This window comes from Engraulis encrasicolus, chromosome 17 (genome assembly GCF_034702125.1).
Source record: "Engraulis encrasicolus isolate BLACKSEA-1 chromosome 17, IST_EnEncr_1.0, whole genome shotgun sequence".
NCBI classification, from domain to species: domain Eukaryota; kingdom Metazoa; phylum Chordata; class Actinopteri; order Clupeiformes; family Engraulidae; genus Engraulis; species Engraulis encrasicolus.
The window spans coordinates 13629809-13648978 of NC_085873.1; the positions used below are offsets into that span (position 1 = coordinate 13629809).

At 44.3% G+C, this 19170-nt stretch overlaps 1 protein-coding gene across 1 annotated transcript in view; it reads left to right on the forward strand.

Moving 5' to 3' along the window:
- Window positions 1-19170, forward strand: part of rnf213b (ring finger protein 213b) — a 76143-nt gene that overhangs the window by 40633 nt on the left and 16340 nt on the right. The window contains exons 37-52 of the mRNA XM_063221788.1: window positions 533-742; window positions 1619-1806; window positions 2520-2640; window positions 3148-3248; window positions 3363-3557; window positions 9684-9853; window positions 9992-10091; window positions 10330-10444; window positions 10681-10894; window positions 11244-11434; window positions 11861-11985; window positions 14410-14527; window positions 14755-14997; window positions 15216-15348; window positions 16388-16422; window positions 18901-19152. Of these exons, the coding sequence (XP_063077858.1) occupies window positions 533-742; window positions 1619-1806; window positions 2520-2640; window positions 3148-3248; window positions 3363-3557; window positions 9684-9853; window positions 9992-10091; window positions 10330-10444; window positions 10681-10894; window positions 11244-11434; window positions 11861-11985; window positions 14410-14527; window positions 14755-14997; window positions 15216-15348; window positions 16388-16422; window positions 18901-19152 (2511 nt within the window). The remainder of the gene's footprint in view (window positions 1-532; window positions 743-1618; window positions 1807-2519; window positions 2641-3147; window positions 3249-3362; window positions 3558-9683; window positions 9854-9991; window positions 10092-10329; window positions 10445-10680; window positions 10895-11243; window positions 11435-11860; window positions 11986-14409; window positions 14528-14754; window positions 14998-15215; window positions 15349-16387; window positions 16423-18900; window positions 19153-19170) is intronic.

Genomic DNA, 19170 nt, shown 5'->3' on the forward strand with positions numbered 1-19170 from the left:
TGGGCATTTTTTTTCTGGCTAGCGTGTCTAGTCCCAACCCCCGCCGTTGCTTCACATGAGAATAGAGCCTACGGCAGGGCTATTCAAATGGCGGCCCTGGGGCCAGATGCGGCCCTTGGACGGCAAGGTTCTGGCCCCCCATGAGGTCAGAACAAAATGAAAACAAAAATATCAGTGCCCTTGCATAATTTGCGATCTCTAATACTTCAGGCTAGGAATATTTCTCCTATGCACATGACAGTGATATCTGAAATAGTCTCATAATAGACCATCACAAGGCTAGTAAGAAAAAGAGAAGCAAATGGCTGTTCTGTCTGGAAAGTTATCCACTTGTTTTGCACCCTCACCTTGGACATCGTGCTGCATGAGGTTACCGTACATACGTATTCCAAGTCCCCTCTATTCAGCATCAATGGTGGTGAGGCTTCACTGATTGACCTACCCTAGCCTATGCCTCCTCTGCTACAAAAGGCTTCACCTCTACTACAAAAGGCTCCATTCTTGACATGTTGTATTGGTAACATCTCTGCAGGTTCTGATCAGAGCCGAGCTGGGTTGTGTTCATGCTCTGCAGTGCTCCATGTCAGTGTCCCCAGCCCCGCTGCTCTCTCCTGCCTGGATCCTCGCAGCACACCGACGCTATGCTGCACGGCTGGACACGCTACATCACATCCTTCAGCTACAGCCGCATCTCGCACACCAGATCCTACAGAAGGACTCGCAGTGGGACACCACAGAAATGGTGACCAGACCTATTTTTTTTTATTTAATTTTATATTAATTTGCATTTAATCACCTGCCTTTGTGTCATGCAAGTCATCGTGGTGTAGGATGGTGTTAATTGCAGCCTTTATAGAGGGCTAGTATTTTATTTTACTTCATTTTATTTTAATCACAGAAATGGTGACCAGATAGACTGCTGAATATTTACTGCAGATGTGGACAAACCAGCTCGAAAAGATTTTTTAAAATCCTGCCGTTTCTCTACCTTTGCTCCTTGTGAGTAAATAATGGTATTAATTTGGTTGTCCACATGGGTGAAGAGTTTAGACAATTAGTTGACCTTACTACATTGTGTGTGTATGTGTGCGTGTGTGTGTATGTGTATGTGTGTGTGCACTTTCTCATGTGAACCCTGGACAATTATCGCCTTCTTGGCAGCCTCCAGAGCTATGTGGAATGTGACTGTGCATTTGCATCTATGTGCACAAGTGCTTATGTGTATAAACACCTTGAGTCAACTGTATAGTTGTGATATTGTGCTATATAAATATATGTTTTTGGTGTCATGGTTTTACTAGGCAAGAGAATATATGGCAGGACATTGGAGCGTTAAAGTTGGGGTACATTCCGCTATAACAATTGAACTTTAAATTGTGATGTGTGATGGGCGCAGTTGTGGCCTAGTAGTTAAGGAGATGGGCTTTGCATCAGAGGGTTGCCGGTTCAAATCCCACCCTTCCCTCCCTCCCTCTCTCACTCCATGGCTGAAGTGCCCTTGAGCAAGGCACCTAACCCCACAATCATCCAGGGACTGTAACCAATACCCTGTACTGATTAATAACTGTAAGTGGCTTTGTATAAGCTGTGCTGAATACCATGCTCTGTGTTTTCACAGAGAGAAGACATCTGGGCGCTTGGCATGTGTGTGGAGGAGACAAAGCTTCAGGCTGTGACGTCGCTGCAGGAGTGCCGGGAGTTTCTTCAGAGGGTGCTGCTGTTGAAGTCCTGTGTGGAGGGCGCTTTTGGCCAGAGCTACAGCGCCCTCTGCAGTCCTGGATGCATACAACACCTCAATGCTATCAGGTAACTTCATACAGTACAACACCTCAATGATATTAATTAACTTCATAAAACATCTCTATGATATTCACTAACTTCATAGAACTTCATCCATCAACTGTGCAATTGCTTAGTGCTCTTTTGAGAGTGCGAGTTTGAAAACACAATTTGTGGAAAATTAGAAGAAATGTCTGACATAAGTTATTTGTAGCTATTTTTTGTCAATTGATGTCATTTTTAATTGACATGTACTGTACATGATGTTAACTCGAACAAAGGATACATAATATTTGGAAGAAATAGGAACAAATAATTGGAGGGGGTTTATGTCAATAACATATGTTTTGTTTTGTGTTTTGTAACTTTTTATTTGTTTTCATTGAGAGCTTTGTACTAATACTAGTGTTTTACCTCACGCCGATGACCTCCCATTTAATCCCTTTTCATTTTGAGACGATTCGGGCCAAAACGGCCCCTTCTCTACCGGATTTTAATTTGGGGTGTACTCACTTTTGTGGGTACATGTTCAAGCATTAATGGCTGTATTTATTTACATTTTTTTGAATGAACAACACATTTAAGTGGTTATATATGTTATATAACAGGTCACTAATCATTATGTCAAAGTAAAATTTCTTCAATGTTGTCCTATGAAAAGATAAACTCACAAATCTGCAGAAGTGTGAGGGGTGTGCTCACTTATGAGACATACTGTATGTATTTCTAATCTTCTGCAGGGCTTCATGGTGTGGGATGCTGTCAGTTGCTGCCTTTATAGAGCAGGTGGTTCTGGAGGTCAACAGGAGAGACGCCAGGACGGAGGACCTCACACTCAAACACTGCAGCCTCATACACAAGGCAAGTACAAACACATGCACATGCATACGAACACGCACGCACACACACTCTCACACACACAGTACAGCCACTTGAAAAACCACTCTCACACACCCGAGGCAAGGCAAGGCAAGGCAAGTTTATTTATATAGCGCATTTCATACACAGGTGCAACTCAATGTGCTTCACAAAGTTAACAAATGTAAATGAAAGGAAACAGGGAAGAAAGAAGGTATATCGACTGAATTGATTTATTTCAAATGAGATCTTTCACATTGAAAAGGGTGGAGAAGTGGAATTATTGGCATGGGGTTATTGAATGCCACCCCTTTTCATTCAATACGGTTGCTGATATTCTACCCGTTACATTCACACAGCCACATCAACACCACCATTTTAGAGTCATTGTATGCGGCTAAATCAACAATACACTACAAAGTTGTTATATGGTTATGGGGTTTGCAACACTACACTACAGTACACAGTTGTGATTTGGTTGTGGGGTTTGCTTTATTTTTTCATTTGTAGTTGATGGAGGAATGCCCGGATCTTCAGAATAAAGACGGTCTGCAGCAGCTTATTCGCATCCTCAACTCCTACCACGAGGAATCTATCAGCAGAGACCTAAGGTAGGACATTTACCCAAGACCTCAGATAGGACATTTACACAACCTAGCTGTCCCCAGGACTACAGGTAGCACTGTAATGTAAAGTATGATATAATGTAATGTAATGTTTTGCAGGTTCGGCTTGACATGCCCAGTGTGCCTGTGTGCCCTGTCGGAGCCGTGTGCTCTGCCATGTCATCACGTGTTCTGTCAGCTATGCCTCCAGCGGAGCCTTGGAGGAGCTGGGACCAGGGGAGGGCCAGGGAGATGCCCCAAGTGCAGGACGGCACTGCCAGCAGACTTCCAGCCAACAGTCTCTCACAGCATCAGGTGAGAGGAGGGATCATTATATTAATACTGTATATATTTTGTAATATATTTATTTATTTATGAGACGATACTGTATGTATCATCTTATACTTAAGTGTATAATTTATAATGTAAATGTACGTATATATACTGTACTATAAGACACTTAAAAACAATGGTCTCTCACAACATGAGGTGAGCCAGAGGGGTTAGTCGTTATTGAAAAGGTGGCAAAGGTTACCATACCGTTTCCTAAAGCCTAGAATCTAATTTTTCCCAATTGGGTATGATGGCCATCTGACAAGAGTAGCTGTTTTGAGTTATCACACATAATGTAAACTAAGATTGAGAAAATAGCGTATATACAGTGAATCGAGAAGGGTGTTGCCATAGCTGATCATCTACCCTATAACATAATGGAATATTGTCTTTGGTTGTGTTTGGTTTGTGTTTGGATTGATTTAAGAAGAGATACTCTGAGCTCTGAGTTACTTTGCTGCCCAGTCCAGTTTGTTGACAGGCAACAGACAGGCAACAGTGGTGGTGTTGTTCTCCTCAAGTCAACCATCATCTCATTGGTAGTTGGTTGGTCTGACATCCTCTGACGAAATTCTCCACAGAACACCTGCACTCCTGACCATCTCTGATACACCCTATAATGGCATTGTCATCAGATAACTTTGGCATGAGTTGCGGCTGAAGTTTGTGGTACAATGTGAACATTCAGCCATAGTTCTTTTTACTTTTAAATTTACGAGGTTGATAACTGAAAATTATCATCACTTGCCCATGGTGGCCATCTAGGTGGAGCTTCACATTTTTGAGGAAACAATAAGAGCCAATAGGAGTGACCCTTCTCATATATTACACTGTCTTCGGGCAGGCTGACTCATCTTCGGCCCTGTGATTGTGAAGCAATCCCGCCTAAGCTCCTTTCTTCCAGATATTCCCCTAGTCGGTTGATGCTACTTCTGGTTACAAGCTAGAAAATACCATTAAATCTTACAGGACAAATGTGTAAAATGGGGAGGTGTAAAATTAGCTTATTTTCCAGAAATGCACAGTATCGCTGTAGACATTAAACTGCAAGACAGGACAAGTAATAGATGGAGAGGAGAGAAGAGAAATGGACAATTATTTATTATCTCTCTTCTCTCCTCCACACTCTCCTTCCGTCTGTCCATCAGCCTATCACTCTGCCCCAGGGTCGGCGCTAGCTATAGGCAGAAATCTGAGGTGTTCGCCTAGGGCACCAGATTGACTAGAGCTGGCCCTGCTTTGCCCTGTGTCTGTCTTTGATTAATCACATCTCCAAAAACGTTACCAAACCAATCTGTTTATTAAAGACAATAAATGTACATATGTGAAAGGAAGTGTGAACGTTTGGCTTTCAGTACAGATCACAGAAACACATGCACAAATCTCAATTCAGTTGAACACACTTCTATTTTTTATAAAACAAGACATTTTACTACAAAGAAATGGAAAAGGCACTCACAAGCGCAGAAAATACCCTAGACAAAGGGTTTATCCAGTTTTGTAAAAGCAAATGGTCCGAAAGGCAGGGGTGCGAGTCCCGACGGGGCAACTCTACTCCTCTTTGCTACACTGCCGACCAATCAGGAGCATGGTGCTCCCCTTTCAAACTGAGAGATCAATACGTTGAGATACTGAAGACCTCTGTGCTAATCCGCAAGCAAAGATTGTTGCGTATCCAATACACAATATTAGGACAAGTAGGCTTTTACTGTCACTGAATGTCATACAGAGGCTCTCACTTTCTGAACCACACAGACTCTCTCTCTCTCTCTCTCTCTCTCTCTCTCTCTCTCTCTCTCTCTCTCTCTCTCTCTCTCTCTCTCTCTCTCTCTCTCTCTCTCTCACACACACACACACACTCACACGCATTTTCTCAAGATATGATATACAATATTCACATTTTAAACAAGGAAAGAAAAGGGAAGTGTGTGCGCGCGCGTGTGTTGATTTCAGACGCTGCCTTCAGCCTCCTCCACATCATCATAGACGTCTTCATCGTCAATGTCCTGCATTTCCATCTCCTGGTTCAGCGCTCCTCCTCTGCTCCTCAGCTTCAGCCAGATCAGAGCAGCCACCATGCACAGCTGCACAGCGCCCAGCAGTGACTCGTACACCCTGTAAAAGTGAGAGCTCATGCCAAACGGATCCCTGTACACGAGGTGGATTTCCCTCTCAATGCAAACGTCGCTGACAAATCTCCACATGAACACCCCGACGTCCTCTGCTGTGAGGTTGGAGATGAGCAGAGAGTAATTAGAGCGCTCCACAGTCACTCTGGCCCTCAGATCCTCAGGCATGAGCACAGATCTATCCTTGGAGTCCTCAATCAAAACCTGTGGTTGTAGATCCTTCTGGCGGTACCATTGGAAGCGAGAACCTCGAAAAAAGAAAGACTGATTGTCTGCAGCAACATCCAAGCGGACACTATCACCATGAGAAAACATCACATGCAAGGGGGAGACTGTTGTGCAGAAAAATAGATCAAATACCCTCCTTCTGTCATGCCCTTTACATCTATATTCTCCACAGAGTTGTTCTGACATAGAGGGAATGATGAGGGAGTAGTCTCCAGTCTGGCTGCCGTTCAACATATACATCACTTCCTGTTGGAGGGTCTGATGGTTACTGAGCCTGGCGTCCCCAATGGGAGTGGACCAGTGCACTTGCCCAGGCATCTCCCCTCTCAACACGCATGGCAAAGTAAGGTACTCTTTTTCATGACCACAGACGCGTTTAGGGAATATCTTGAAGTACTTCCTGATTAGAGTTTGGCAGTGATCTTTATTCCATAATGCGCAATAAAACTTATACGGTTCAACTTCATTTAACTCTGAGTACCTGACCATAGAGGCGTTGAGATCCACCTCCAGATGGCCCCTCAGATCCTCCTGGAGTGGCTCCAGTGACAAGTTGGTGTCCAGCACTAAACTGGGACTCCCATAATCACGATCCTGATACACCTGTACACTGCTCCCATTCCCTAGAGCAGAGTCAGACCTACACAGTACATCGCTGTCTTCATATGTATAGAGCATTTTTTTGTACTTATATTTTCCACAGACAATGAGGTGGAAGTTGTCGGTAAATGTGGTGTTTCCCCCACTCCACTCCTCATACCTGTAGTCTCCACTCTGGAATACAGTAAGATTCTCGATTCTCATCTTATTATACTTATCACGGCATTGGATGTCGTAGCCTTGCAATAGTGTCTCTGGTTGGGAGCAGTTGACCACAAGCAACTCTTCGTCTGGTGAGACCCTGTAGAGTACGCCATAGGCATACTCACGAAGATGATAGTAATAATCGTGTCCTTTTCTTTTGAACACAACTTCAGGATGAGGTCTGAGGTAGGCTCCGGAGAGGAAAAACAGCAAGACAAATGCCCGTGTGCTCATGGCTGTCTAAATTCAGGGTTCCGCGTTTAGTCTTTGTGTCGCTATACTTCTCCAAGACTGACTGACAGCCCTGTGTTACACTCACCTTGCATCTTTGTAACGGAAATTGTGTGTGTGTGTGTGTGTGTGTGTGTGTGTGTGTGTGTGTGTGTGTGTGTGTGTGTGTGTGTGTGTGTGTGTGTGTGTGTGTGTGTGTGTGTGTGTGTGTGTGTGTGTGTGTGTGTGTGTGTGTGTGTGTGTGTGTGCCCCTCTCCGCCCACACACAGCCTTGATGTTGAAATGCACAAATACAACACACACACACACCACACATGCATACAGGGATGCGCATTCTCACATGCACAGCCGTGCCCGCACACACACGCAAAACACACACACACACACACACACACACACACACACACACACACACACACACACACACACACACACAGCCTAAATACTGCTTTACAACAAAAAAATAAAATAAAGTATGAATTCAAAACTCTAAACTAAACTAATAGCGTAAAAAAACAAGAAACAGGGCTTTGGTGTCTCTCATATCAGCTTGGTGGTGTGAAGGTGTGCAATTCTTGACTTTTTTCCCAAGTAAGCGACTCTCTGCATCAGCAGTGACCACAGTTTAACACCTCCATCTCTCCTCTTAACCGCAAACATCTACCTGTTCTGCTTCCTCAGCGAAGTACACACCCACGCACACGCACATACAGCACGTATGCACACACACATTTCTGGTCCGTATTCCATTTTGAAACAAATATGGCGGCTCATGGAGCCTTTAGGCCCTTTTCCACGGCACGTTTTCTACCCGGTACAGCTTGACACCGCATGACTCTGCCGCATTTGTTGCTTTTTCATTCCCCAGGTACGGCACGACACAGCTCGAAAACCAGCCCTCATTTTTTTTGGCCAGCTGAACGTCATCAGTGTGCGCCGGACTGAAGTGACAGCTCACAGACCTGCCATCCTTTTATTCATTCGGGATTGGCTAGCTTTCCATTATCTCCTCATCATTATACTCTGGCTCAAGGTGATATGGACGGCCATCATATTCAAAGTCGTCTATGTCATAATTTGAATCTTCTCCCATTTTCAGTCTCTCTAGCTAAATCGATGGACAGGATGAATGAATAGCAGCTGCCGCGCGCCGATGACGTCACAAACATCCGCCTTCACTACACTTTCAAAAACTGCATTACCCTCAAAACCGAGAAGTTTCCAAACAAGCAATCCACCTACGCGTTATGAGTGGTAGTGTACCGTAATGAATAAATTAAAAGCAACTTATCTTGTGCCTGCAAAACCAGGGCTTTGAACCGATATTTTTTCCCAATCTGTTCGTTCGTTCTGAACAGAAATGGAATCATAAAGTTGACTGGTTATGAGTTCCATCAATAAACTGACATTCCAGAACCGGTTAGAACAAAAAATGTTGTTCCCGGAACAGTTTATTTCGTTCCTGTCAGCTGATAACTTCCCATATCTGACGTTAAATAACCAAGAAAGACGGAAGTGCAAATGGGTTAGCCTACATTCCAAACTGTTTATGAACTGTTTATATCAAGTGGATGAAAAGAATATCCACCAGAATTTTGTCATTCAGGGACAACCTTAGCAGAGAAAGAATAAACCTCAAATATGAAGATGGGCGCTCCACGCTGACTAGGGTCACAGCGCTATGACGGACATTGCGAGCGGCCATGGATGCCCATTAACGAAGAAAATTCTTGTGCCCTTTAAATGCGCTTCTCTGCAATATGTCTAACAACAATGCAATGGGAACTCGGCCCTTTTGTATGAAAGTGATTTCTCTTATTTAGGATGTGGAGAGGAGACTTTAATCTCCTTGTATTCTTCCGCTCTCTCTCCATTCAGTCAGCGAATGTCTGATGTCAGACAGGACCTGAACCTCAGCCGTCATGGTAACATGCGCAGGAAAATAATTACTTTCCTTTTAGTTTGAGGAACGAAATAAAACCAGTATTAACCGGTTACCATTATTTTTCTAGAAGTGCTCTTGTTCCAGAACATAAAAAATAATAACGTTTCCGGTTTCATTTCTGTTCCCTGTAAAATACAAAAAGTTCCCGGTTTTCGTTTTCGTTCCTTGAACCGCTTCAAAGCCCTATGCAAAACATTGCCCATAGGAAGTCATTTCATGGATTTAACCAAACCGAATATCTTCGGCAGAGCTCCAAATGACACACAACATACAGGGCTGAGTAGAACATGAGGGCGTAATGTGAAATTACGGGCCTAATTGCAAAAAAACAGGTTTCTCCTTTAATATAAACACCCCGGGCTCTTATATTAAATGATGTATCACTACCTGAAGATCAACTTAACGTGAATTACTACTTAGCTAAGTTCTTGGCACACTGTTTCGCTTTTCTTCTCATATCCATCCTAACGATATGCTCCTTTCCTACTCCTCTGTCCCCTGTGTGCCAACAGGGCCTCTCTATGTCAGTGTTCAGATGTATCCTAACGCTGCCCTCCTCAGGAGCGTAAAGAGTACCCCCGCGAGGCAGGGGGCCCATACGAGGCGGGGGCCCACATTGACCCTTGACTTTAAGAAACGTGACATGATATTAGGCCCTCTTTTTCCGTTCAGGGGCCCATTCTTGGTAGATGGCAGGGGGCCTTTACGTCACGCCAGTGCCTCTCCTCTCCTCGTTTCCCAACACTACACTCTTCTCCTGCTTTCCAACAGGGCTTCTCTGGAGCAGCATGATCACATGAGGAGGTGCTGCAACTCCTTCTTCCTGGAGGTGGTGTCTCGCTTCTGCCTGCGGCGGGGAGAGGAGACTCAGGGGGAGGGAGGAGACGCGCCCAGGGAGGAGGTGGTGGAGCTGCTCTTCTCTCTCCTCATCTCCACACAAGGTCAGTCAAAACTGAACTGAGATCCTTTGAATAATGTTGGATGTGTAGAGACACCGTAGTCTCTGGTACAGTATTTATGTGAAAGAATGGAACTTATTAAGCTCTTATGTGTGCGCTCTTCATGGTTTCGCATGACAGGTGGTGTGTACAAGACCAGAGAGCTCAGCCCCTTCCTGGAGTGTGTGGACCAGAGTCCTGTGGTGCGCTCTGTTCTGCCCAAGCTACTTCTGCAGCACAGGTACAGTATCACCAGGAGGAGTGAACTGTAGTGATCTGTAGTAACCTGTAATGACCTGTAGTGACCTGTAGGTGTCATGAGTGACCTAGTGACCTGTAGGGATCATGTGTGATCTGTAGGGACCTGTAGGAGTCACCCAGAGTCCCGCAGTGCACAGGTAATAGGCTCATTTGACTTAGCACAACTTCGTCCGTCGACTATCTCCACAAATAGCTATGTGTGTGTTGTGTGTGTTTAGTTTCCTGCAGGTGAAGGGTCACATCCAGATTTACCTGCAGGACCTGCAGCAGAACCTCATGATGGCCACTGAGGACCGCACAGAGCTCTACCTCCTCTTCACCAACTGCTTCCAAGTACGGAACTCAGATACATTCATACATTTTTACACCACAGCTCCGCGATCACCTGTTAAATCCCAACCCACCTGTTAAAAAATACTGCTCTATAGACTGTAACCAATATCCTGTAAATGACTAAGTCGCTTTGGATGAAAGGTCAGCTAAATGTAAGGTAATGTAATGTAGTGTAATGTAATGCAATGCAATGTAATGTAATGTAATGTAATGCAATGTGATATAATGTGTGACAGGACACTCTGCGCTGTGCAGCGGGGGGTGTGGACAATAAGGAGACACATGAAACTCGTCTCCATGACGACACGGCCTTCCTGAGCCGCCTGGCGCGCAGGCAGATACCCGACAGGCATCAGGACCCAGCGGAGTTCCTGCTCTCCCTCGCCCGCCTCAGACTCTGCCTTGGCACAGCCGCCACTCTCTTACAGAGGGCCCTGGGACAGGGGCAAGGTGTGTGTGTGTGTGTGTGTGTGTGTGTGCGTGTGAGTCAGTGTGTGAGATAGAGAGAGTTTCTTCTGTCCTTGACCTGACTCAGACTCTGTCTCTCCACCCCCGCCACTCTCGTGTATGTGTGTGTTAATGTGTGCGGGCATGTGTGGCATTTATGTGCTGAATATGTGTCCTGAATTTAAGGCAGTGGTGTTCGGATCTTAATCCCCGTACACCTTCTTTCTCTCTCTCTCTCTCTCTCTCTCTCACACACACACACTCTCTCTCTCACACACACACAATCTCTGTCTGTCTGTCTCTCTCTCTCTCTCTCTCTCTCTCTCCCTTCTCTCTCTCTCTCTCTGTCCAGATGTGCTTGGTGTCTCAGAGCAGCAGTACCTGGCACAGGTGAGGGCGGTGTGTGAGTACTGTGGGCATGACTGGTACCGCGTCTACCTCCTGCGTGCCCTCAGCAGGCTGGCGGGCATCGACGCAGTTCTGGCGCTCATGAACAGCCAGCTCTGGGCATGGGCATTTCCTGCCAACATCATCAAACTGCAGGTGAGCAAGAGTGACTGGGGAATATAGTAGAATAGCATAGAAAGTGGCCAACTGGTAGGGCACTCGCCTGCCATGCGGCTGACCGGGGTTCGATTCCTGGCCCGGGTCCCCGTCTCTCTCCCAATTCACTTCCTGTCCACCTCTCACACTGTCCTATCAAATAAAGTAAAAAAAGACAAAAATAAAATAAAATTAGAAAGTAGAGCTGTAATGATACACTCAATTCACGATTCGGTTCGTATCACGATGTTTGACCTACGGTTCGATACCCAGGTCCAGGTATTGCAATGACCCTATATGTGTGTGTGTCTGCCCGCAGTGTTTTCATTTGCCTGCGGGTGGCGCCAAACACACAGCATCATGAGCATCTGTCACTGGCAAGAGGGCCGTTTTGCCATCTCTGATTGCTCCTGTCTTTGTTTTCAGAGGTTAATTCCCGCTGATGTGGACAGGTTCCTGTGCTGTGGTCCGGCATACCGGATGCTCAGAGATGCGGCTGGACAGGCTTTTCTAGAAGCAAAGACCGACTCCCTGGAAACCGCCATGCAAGTGTGTAACTGATAAATGATGTAATATTTGATATGATGCTGTGGTATATGTATGGTTCATTGTCACAGTTGTTAAGTGTTAAGTGTGTAATGTATGAGACAGGAGAACCAGATGCGTTTTTCACGAACCCCAGAAGGGATTTTATTGTTTAGGGAGAAAGGGGAGTTGGGAATGAATGAATGAGGGTCCAAGGGTTCTCAGGGTTCGGGGTTCACCAGGGTTGTCAGGATTGCAGGGTCACCAGGGTTACAAGGGGTTAACAGGAGTGCAAGGTCACCTGGGTTACAAGGGTCAAGGTTCCAGGGTCACCGTGGTTCCAGGGGTTCTGTGTGTGTGTTCCCCCGGGAGTGGAGCAGCGATGCCGAGAGCTGGAGAGTCCGGGGAGTCCTGGGGGAAACACACACAACAGAGCAGGTGAAACGGAGCAGCAGTACAATGCAGGGGAAATCCAAAATCGTAAACGTAAGACAGAAGGCTGGTCGATTTACCGGGGATGGTGAGCAGTCGGAGAGTCGAAGAGAAAAAGCGGGTCCGGGATCAGGAGTCAGAGTAAGCTGGAGCAGACGGGTTCTGAGGATGCTTGCAGACGATCTGACAAGAGATGACTGAAACAGGGAGCTTTATATACAGAGAGAGGTTAATGGTAAATGCAGTGCAGCTGGAGAGTTAACGAGGGTAAGTGGAGCAGAGCAGAGTGGAGACAGGTGAAGGTAATCAGGCAGAGTGGAGAGCAAGAGATAGGACCAATTTGAGGTGCTGTTTCCACGTAGCAGGATATTTTTTTAGCAGGGTATTTTTTTCTCCTGCTACGTGGAAACGCAACATGTGGATTAAAAAAATCCTCCATTGTAACAAATGCGTTTCAGACCCCTAAACAGGATATTTTTTTCTCCTGCTATTTTTTTCTCCTGCACCTGGATTTTTAAATATCTGCTACGTGGAAACGGAAGGCCAAAACCAATGCAAAACCAATACAAGCAGGAGAAAAAAATATCCACATATAAAAATATCCAGCTACGTGGAAACGGCACCTGAGAGTGTTGTTATGGGCAGGGCTTTGAACCGTTATTTTTTTCCAAACGTTCCGTTCCGAACAGAAACAAAATTATAACGTTTCCGGTTATGAGTTCCACCAATAAATTGACGTTCCCGAACCGGTTAGAACCAAAAAATATTGTTCCCGGTACGGTTCATTTCGTTCCTGTCAGCTGATTACTCCCCATAGGCCTAACTGACGTTAACCAAGAAAGATGGAAGTGCAAATGAGTCAGCCTACATTCAAAACTATTTATTCAAGCGGATGAAAAGAATATCCTCCAGAATTTTGTCATTCAGGGACGACCTAAGCGGAGAAGCAGAGAATAAACCTCAATGATGAAGATGTGTGCTCCACGCTGACTTGGGTAACGGGGAGCACTATGATGGGCATTGTGAGTTTGTGCATATTTGAAGCGGCCATGGATGCCCAATAATGCCGAACATTGTCGGTGCGCTTTGCACACGCTTCCCTGCAATGTCTTACAATAATGCAATGCAAACTCTGTCCTTTTGTATGACAGTGGTTTCTCTTAATTAAGATGTGAAGTGAAGACTTTGTAATCTACAGCTCTCTCTCCATTCAGTCAGAGAATGTCTGATGTCACACAGGACGTGAAATTTAGGTAATGTGCGCAGGAAAATAATAAGGCCTACTTTTTTTGATTGTTTGAGGAACGGCATTAACCGGTTACCATTATTTTTAAATAAGTGTTCCCGTTCCAGAACATAAAAAATAATAACATTTCCGGTTTCGTTTCTGTTCCCTGTAAAATACAAAAAGTTCCTGGTTTTCGTTTTCGTTCCTTGAACCGGTTCGAAGCCCTGGTTATGGGGCAGGCAGCGAGAATTCATGACAAAGTGCAATTGTTTAAACACACCCATTGAGCTTTTTGGTTGCTATAAAGGCAAAGTGCAGTAACTACATATTCTGTCATAATTGAATTTAGAATGAAAATGGTCTTCATAACACCTATCTTGTCACAAAGCCTTAAGGTCCAAATGTGTCCCATTTTAGACATTGCTCTGTCAAATTTGCATTAACTGCAATACCCAACCTACCGTAATACCAAGGCTTTGAAGGCATTTTTCTCAGTTTCAATGTTGGCGTAGTTACTGCACTTTGCCTTTGAAGGTCAGTGTACCGTAGATTAAGTCATGAATGCAGAGTTCAATGGTACTCAGAAGCAGCCTAATAAATGAGACAGTGCCACATATTCCAAATGACCTGGTTTTACCTGTCCAATTAGGCAATCACCTGGTTGAATTGGACAGGTAAAACCAGGTCATTTGGAATATGTGGCACTGGATTCTACAGTATCTTCTGTATCCAGGTTGTCCATCACTGCTCATTTTGCTTTGTGTGTAGACGCCAGGTAGCTGTGGCACAGGGCATCAGGCACGAGGCGGTCCATCACAGGGCATCTGGTGCTGCTGACCATGGCCATTTTCAGGCAGGTCACCTGTCGTCTCCTGTCCCCAGACGCCAACCTCCGCCCAGGGCCTCAGGTGAGGGCTGATCAATGTTAAAAAGTTCATTTTATCATAACATTTCAGTTTCATACTCAGGGTCTTGTTAAATCTTGCTCTTCGTTAATGGATTAATACTTTTTATCCAACAAGCAACTAACTAGAGATAACAGTTGTATTGTTTATTTTCTGTTTTCATTTGTTATGTTGTCCATCCACCAGGCAAAGCTCTAAGCGTATTTATTTTTTCCGCCTCCCATAAACAGGAGTTGGGTGTTTTAGAGGGCTTCCTGAAAGCCAAGCTTCGAGGTGAGCTGCAGCACTTCAGCGCCGCCCTGTTGTCCAATCATATCGGAGGACGCGGCTCCCCTCTGCAGCTCTGCAGGGAGATGTCAGCTCAGCGGCGCACCCTGCTGGAGCTGTTGGTGCATGCAGGTGCAGTGCTGCTCTCTGGGACGCCTCTGCTCTCTCAGCTGCGACTCATAGCCCAACAGCCACGCAACATGCGGGTGAGAAAACACACTACACTAACCCTGATGGGCTAGAAAGTGTTTGTTACCTCCGATTTTTTCTGTTTGTGTGCACTGTGCATGTTTGTTTGTGTGTGCCCTGTGCATGCATACACATCTGTAGGCTATGTTTATGTTAACTAGTGTTTGTGTGTATATTGTGTATGTGTGTGTCTTTAGTTACTTGTTTACTCACCATGTAATTGTTGTCTATTTAGCAAGTGTTTCTGCCAACGATGCCCGATGACTACAGCAGTGAAGCTCAGCAGTGGATGGCAGGCGGGAGGGAGGGCAACGCCCAGGCCTACCGTAAGTATCCAATCACACGGGAGGGTAGCGCCCAGGCCTACCGTAAGTATCCAGCCAAAGAATCGTCTACTAGAGTAAGATACTTCAGCATAGAGGTAGAAAATAACACTAGAGAGGACACAGCAATTTGCGACAGCACTGGGAAATGGCAGCTGGAGCTTCCCAACTTCCGTAGGTAGTGTAGGTGCCTTCAGGCAATGCAAGTCAATGGAGAACACGCCCACCCCTGTCAAGAAATTGACTAAAACTGTGTAAATATGAAGTAACACTTTAATCAAAGACCAGATTTGAAATGTCAGGCTAAATNTCTACTTAAATCATATGAGTCGATAAAATACATTTAAAAATCAAATCATATCTTTTATGAACATAGTTAGCAACACAGTTCAAATATTGTCCTTGTATAGTGTGTTGATGGACATTTTCACATGATTAAGCCATTTTTGACAGAGGTGAGCCTCGTTCTCCGTTAATTTCCATTTGTCTGATCTACCTACAGATAATGGCCGCTACAGATGGGGGGCGGGGTCCTCTCTAGTGTTATTTTCTACCTCTATGTACTTCAGGCTCATACTTTTCCAGGATCCCTGTGATGTCAGGTGAATGCCCCTTTAGGAGACCTTTGGTTAGGAGACCTTTGGAGCCTTACGGTTGAGAATGAATGGAGTTCCCTTAGCACTGTAGATGGCGGTAGCGCACATCTTGTGCAAGCCACCACCAAACACCACAGAAAGAGAAGAAGAAGGAGGGGACAACGCCCCCTTAGGAGACCAAACTTGAGCACACTCCTTTGCATTGGGTGGGCGGAGTTTGAATTATATTCCTCTACTAGACGATTCTTTGATCCATTGTCATAGCCAAACTCTTCTAATCCAACATGAAGGGTAGCACGCAGGCATACTGTACTTCCACATGGATTTGCTTCCTCTAAGGACGTGATATGCTTGCTTTGGGCCTTAAATTACGCAAGCAACTGTGTGCACCTAAGTGCACATACTGTACTTTCTTCAGGATGACCGAGCACTTTGTACGATACTACATTGTGTTATAACTGTGTGTTTCCCTTTGCTGTTTTTGACAGGTTGTTCCAATGGACATGTTGCTTTTGTTGGCAAAGTGAGTGACATTAAACTTTTGTTTGTGACATTAGAATTTTGCTTATTTGATTGGTGATCTTTAAACGTAATGTAATTGTTACGGTACTGACACATAGATGCGAATTTGGCCAAGCGAAGCGACCTTGGCCATTCATTCCTATGGGAGTGGCGAAGGCAAGCGAAAGCAAGAGAACAGGAGTGAAGCGAAATTATTAAACCAAGATTAGTATTATGCAAATAAGGAGTGAATTCGCCTGCGGTGGCCCAATCAAATCAACAATATAACTGTTCCATTCAATTTGATTCGCCGCAACGATCTGAAAACGGTTGAGCTGTCAGAATGGAACACTGACTCTCTTTACCTCACTCATTTCGCCTGCTATATGTCCCTAGCGTTAGTTTCCATGTCTGTGAGTGATTCTACGATTCGCCTACGCTTTTGGCAAAAGCAAAATGTCAATTATCAGTATTTTTTTTCAACTAAATGACTTAGATGTTTACATAGTGTATATATTTAAGTTTCCAAACAAATTGCCAAGCTTCATCTTAAATCATTTGATAAATACTCTAATGAAAGCGAACATTTGCTTGATTATTTTGTCAACAGTGTTATGGACAAATACTATGTCATTTCAAACATATATAAAAATACTACAGAGTTGAAACAACATACGTTTGAAAGTGCTCATGTCCCTTAGCAATAATGTTGTCATTAATCTGTGCAACTGATATAGAAAATGTGATTGTTGAGCTTCATAAGTAGGATTTTATGATTCACTGTGATACAGACTGACACATTTTTCATTATAAATCCTTGTAACGTCTGATTTGAATTTAGTCACCCTCCTTACACAAGACTTCCTTCTCCAGAGATAATCCCTAGTGTCTGTTCATAGGATTTTCCCAACACATAAGGGATCAATAGCTCAAAAACACTTTCAAAACAGTCAACCGTGTTACTCAACTGTGTTACGGTCAACAGTGCAGGGGAACAAGTCAGCACTTTATTAGGAGAAAAAACAGAGCAAAACTTACTCCTCCTCAACTGTCATCAGTGTTGCCAGATTGGGCTGGTTCCCACCCAATTGGGCTGCTTAGGATGGCTGTGTGCGGGTAAAAATGGCATTCATCCAAAAAACCTGCCCACTTTTTGCCATGGAAATCAATAGAATTGGGCGGGATTTTGTGCTTCTAGGCGGGTTTTGAACATTTTTTTGGGCTGGAAATCATCAGCCTCATCTGGCAACCCTGACTGTCATAGCTAATTGTAACACCATTGACGGTAACACGGCTTGACATTTCGGCCATTTTTATGGTGCTGTGCTAACTGAGGACCTCAGAAGTTCCACCACAACACCTTAATCAATTAATGTATTTGTATGCTTTATCTGTGTTTTTCTGCATGTGATTTCTAATTCAGATTCTTATGAATACTGTATGTTGATAACACAGTTGACAGGCAATTTTCACACTATGAGATCATGAAAAAGAATGGATTAAATTATGGGAGGATGGAGCTCAAAACTTACCAAAAAGTCTTCCCATATCCTGCCAAAGAGGTTATGACATCACGTGATGTTATTTGTATGGCCTAAGACCAAACCATTACTGATTTATGGAGGGGGTTTCAGACCGTGACACGGTTAACACAGTTTTCGTGGACACACACAAAATGGAAAATGTCATGTATAATAGAAAGGACGTGGTCTTTCTGACAGTTTTGTCATATTATGATGGTTACTGTGAATCAACATTTGCAATTGTCTTGGGCAAAACAAGTTTCTTTACATGCTAATATGAAGACTGAATCTGACATTTGGAAAACAGGACGGCATGAAAACGCCCAAAACCAGTATTTAATATTCATTCTTGCTGAGGGAAATAATGCCATGTCTACACTTTCTGTATTATATGAAAGATGAATGTGTGCCTATGTCCAAAACATCATTGGATGCAGTCAATACGTCACCTGCCCCCCCTCAATACTTCAGGACTATCGATACTGTGAGATGCACATGGATTTTTATGGATTTTTATATATTATTTATTTACTGTTAATATATCTTTTATTTTGTGGGCATTTGTGGGTTGCTACTAAACATAATCTCGCTATATTTATATAGTGACAATAAAAGTCTACTCTACTCTCTCTCTCTAATAGTTAGTGGAATTGGAAAATAAAATCCATGGACTTAAAAGCGTAGCTGAATCGTAGAATCACTCATAAGTTACTCCTTTAATGTCTCTGTTAATCTACTGTCACTGCTAGTTTTCAGACTTGTTTTTAGTACTTCGGTTCTCTCTATTGATCTGTATTTTCTAGTCTTCTAGGTGTGGCTTTTTTAGTCTATTAAATTAATATTAATTAGCCAGAATAAGCAAGCACGTTGCTCTAGGGGCTGTAATCAGTACCCTATAAAATTATTGTAAGTTGCTTTGCATAAAAGTTTCAGCTAAGTATTATAACTATGCTAAGTAACTATGTAATGTTCTTTAGTGTGGAAGACCTATGGCTTTATCCAAATGTGCCGAGTGTGGTGTTCCTATTGGAGGGGAGAACCACACTCCTGTGGCAGGGTTTTCCCGGGTGAGTGCAGGGGTGGCAGATCAGACCCAGCGTGGTCATGCCCTGGGCAACGCCAGGCAGAGATCGGAGGCCCCCAACAGGCAGAGGACAACGATCCAGTCAGCTCTGCTAAGGCTGCTCACACACCTGGCTATGATGCTGGGGGCGTCACAGGACCTGGAGGTAGCCAAACACACATGC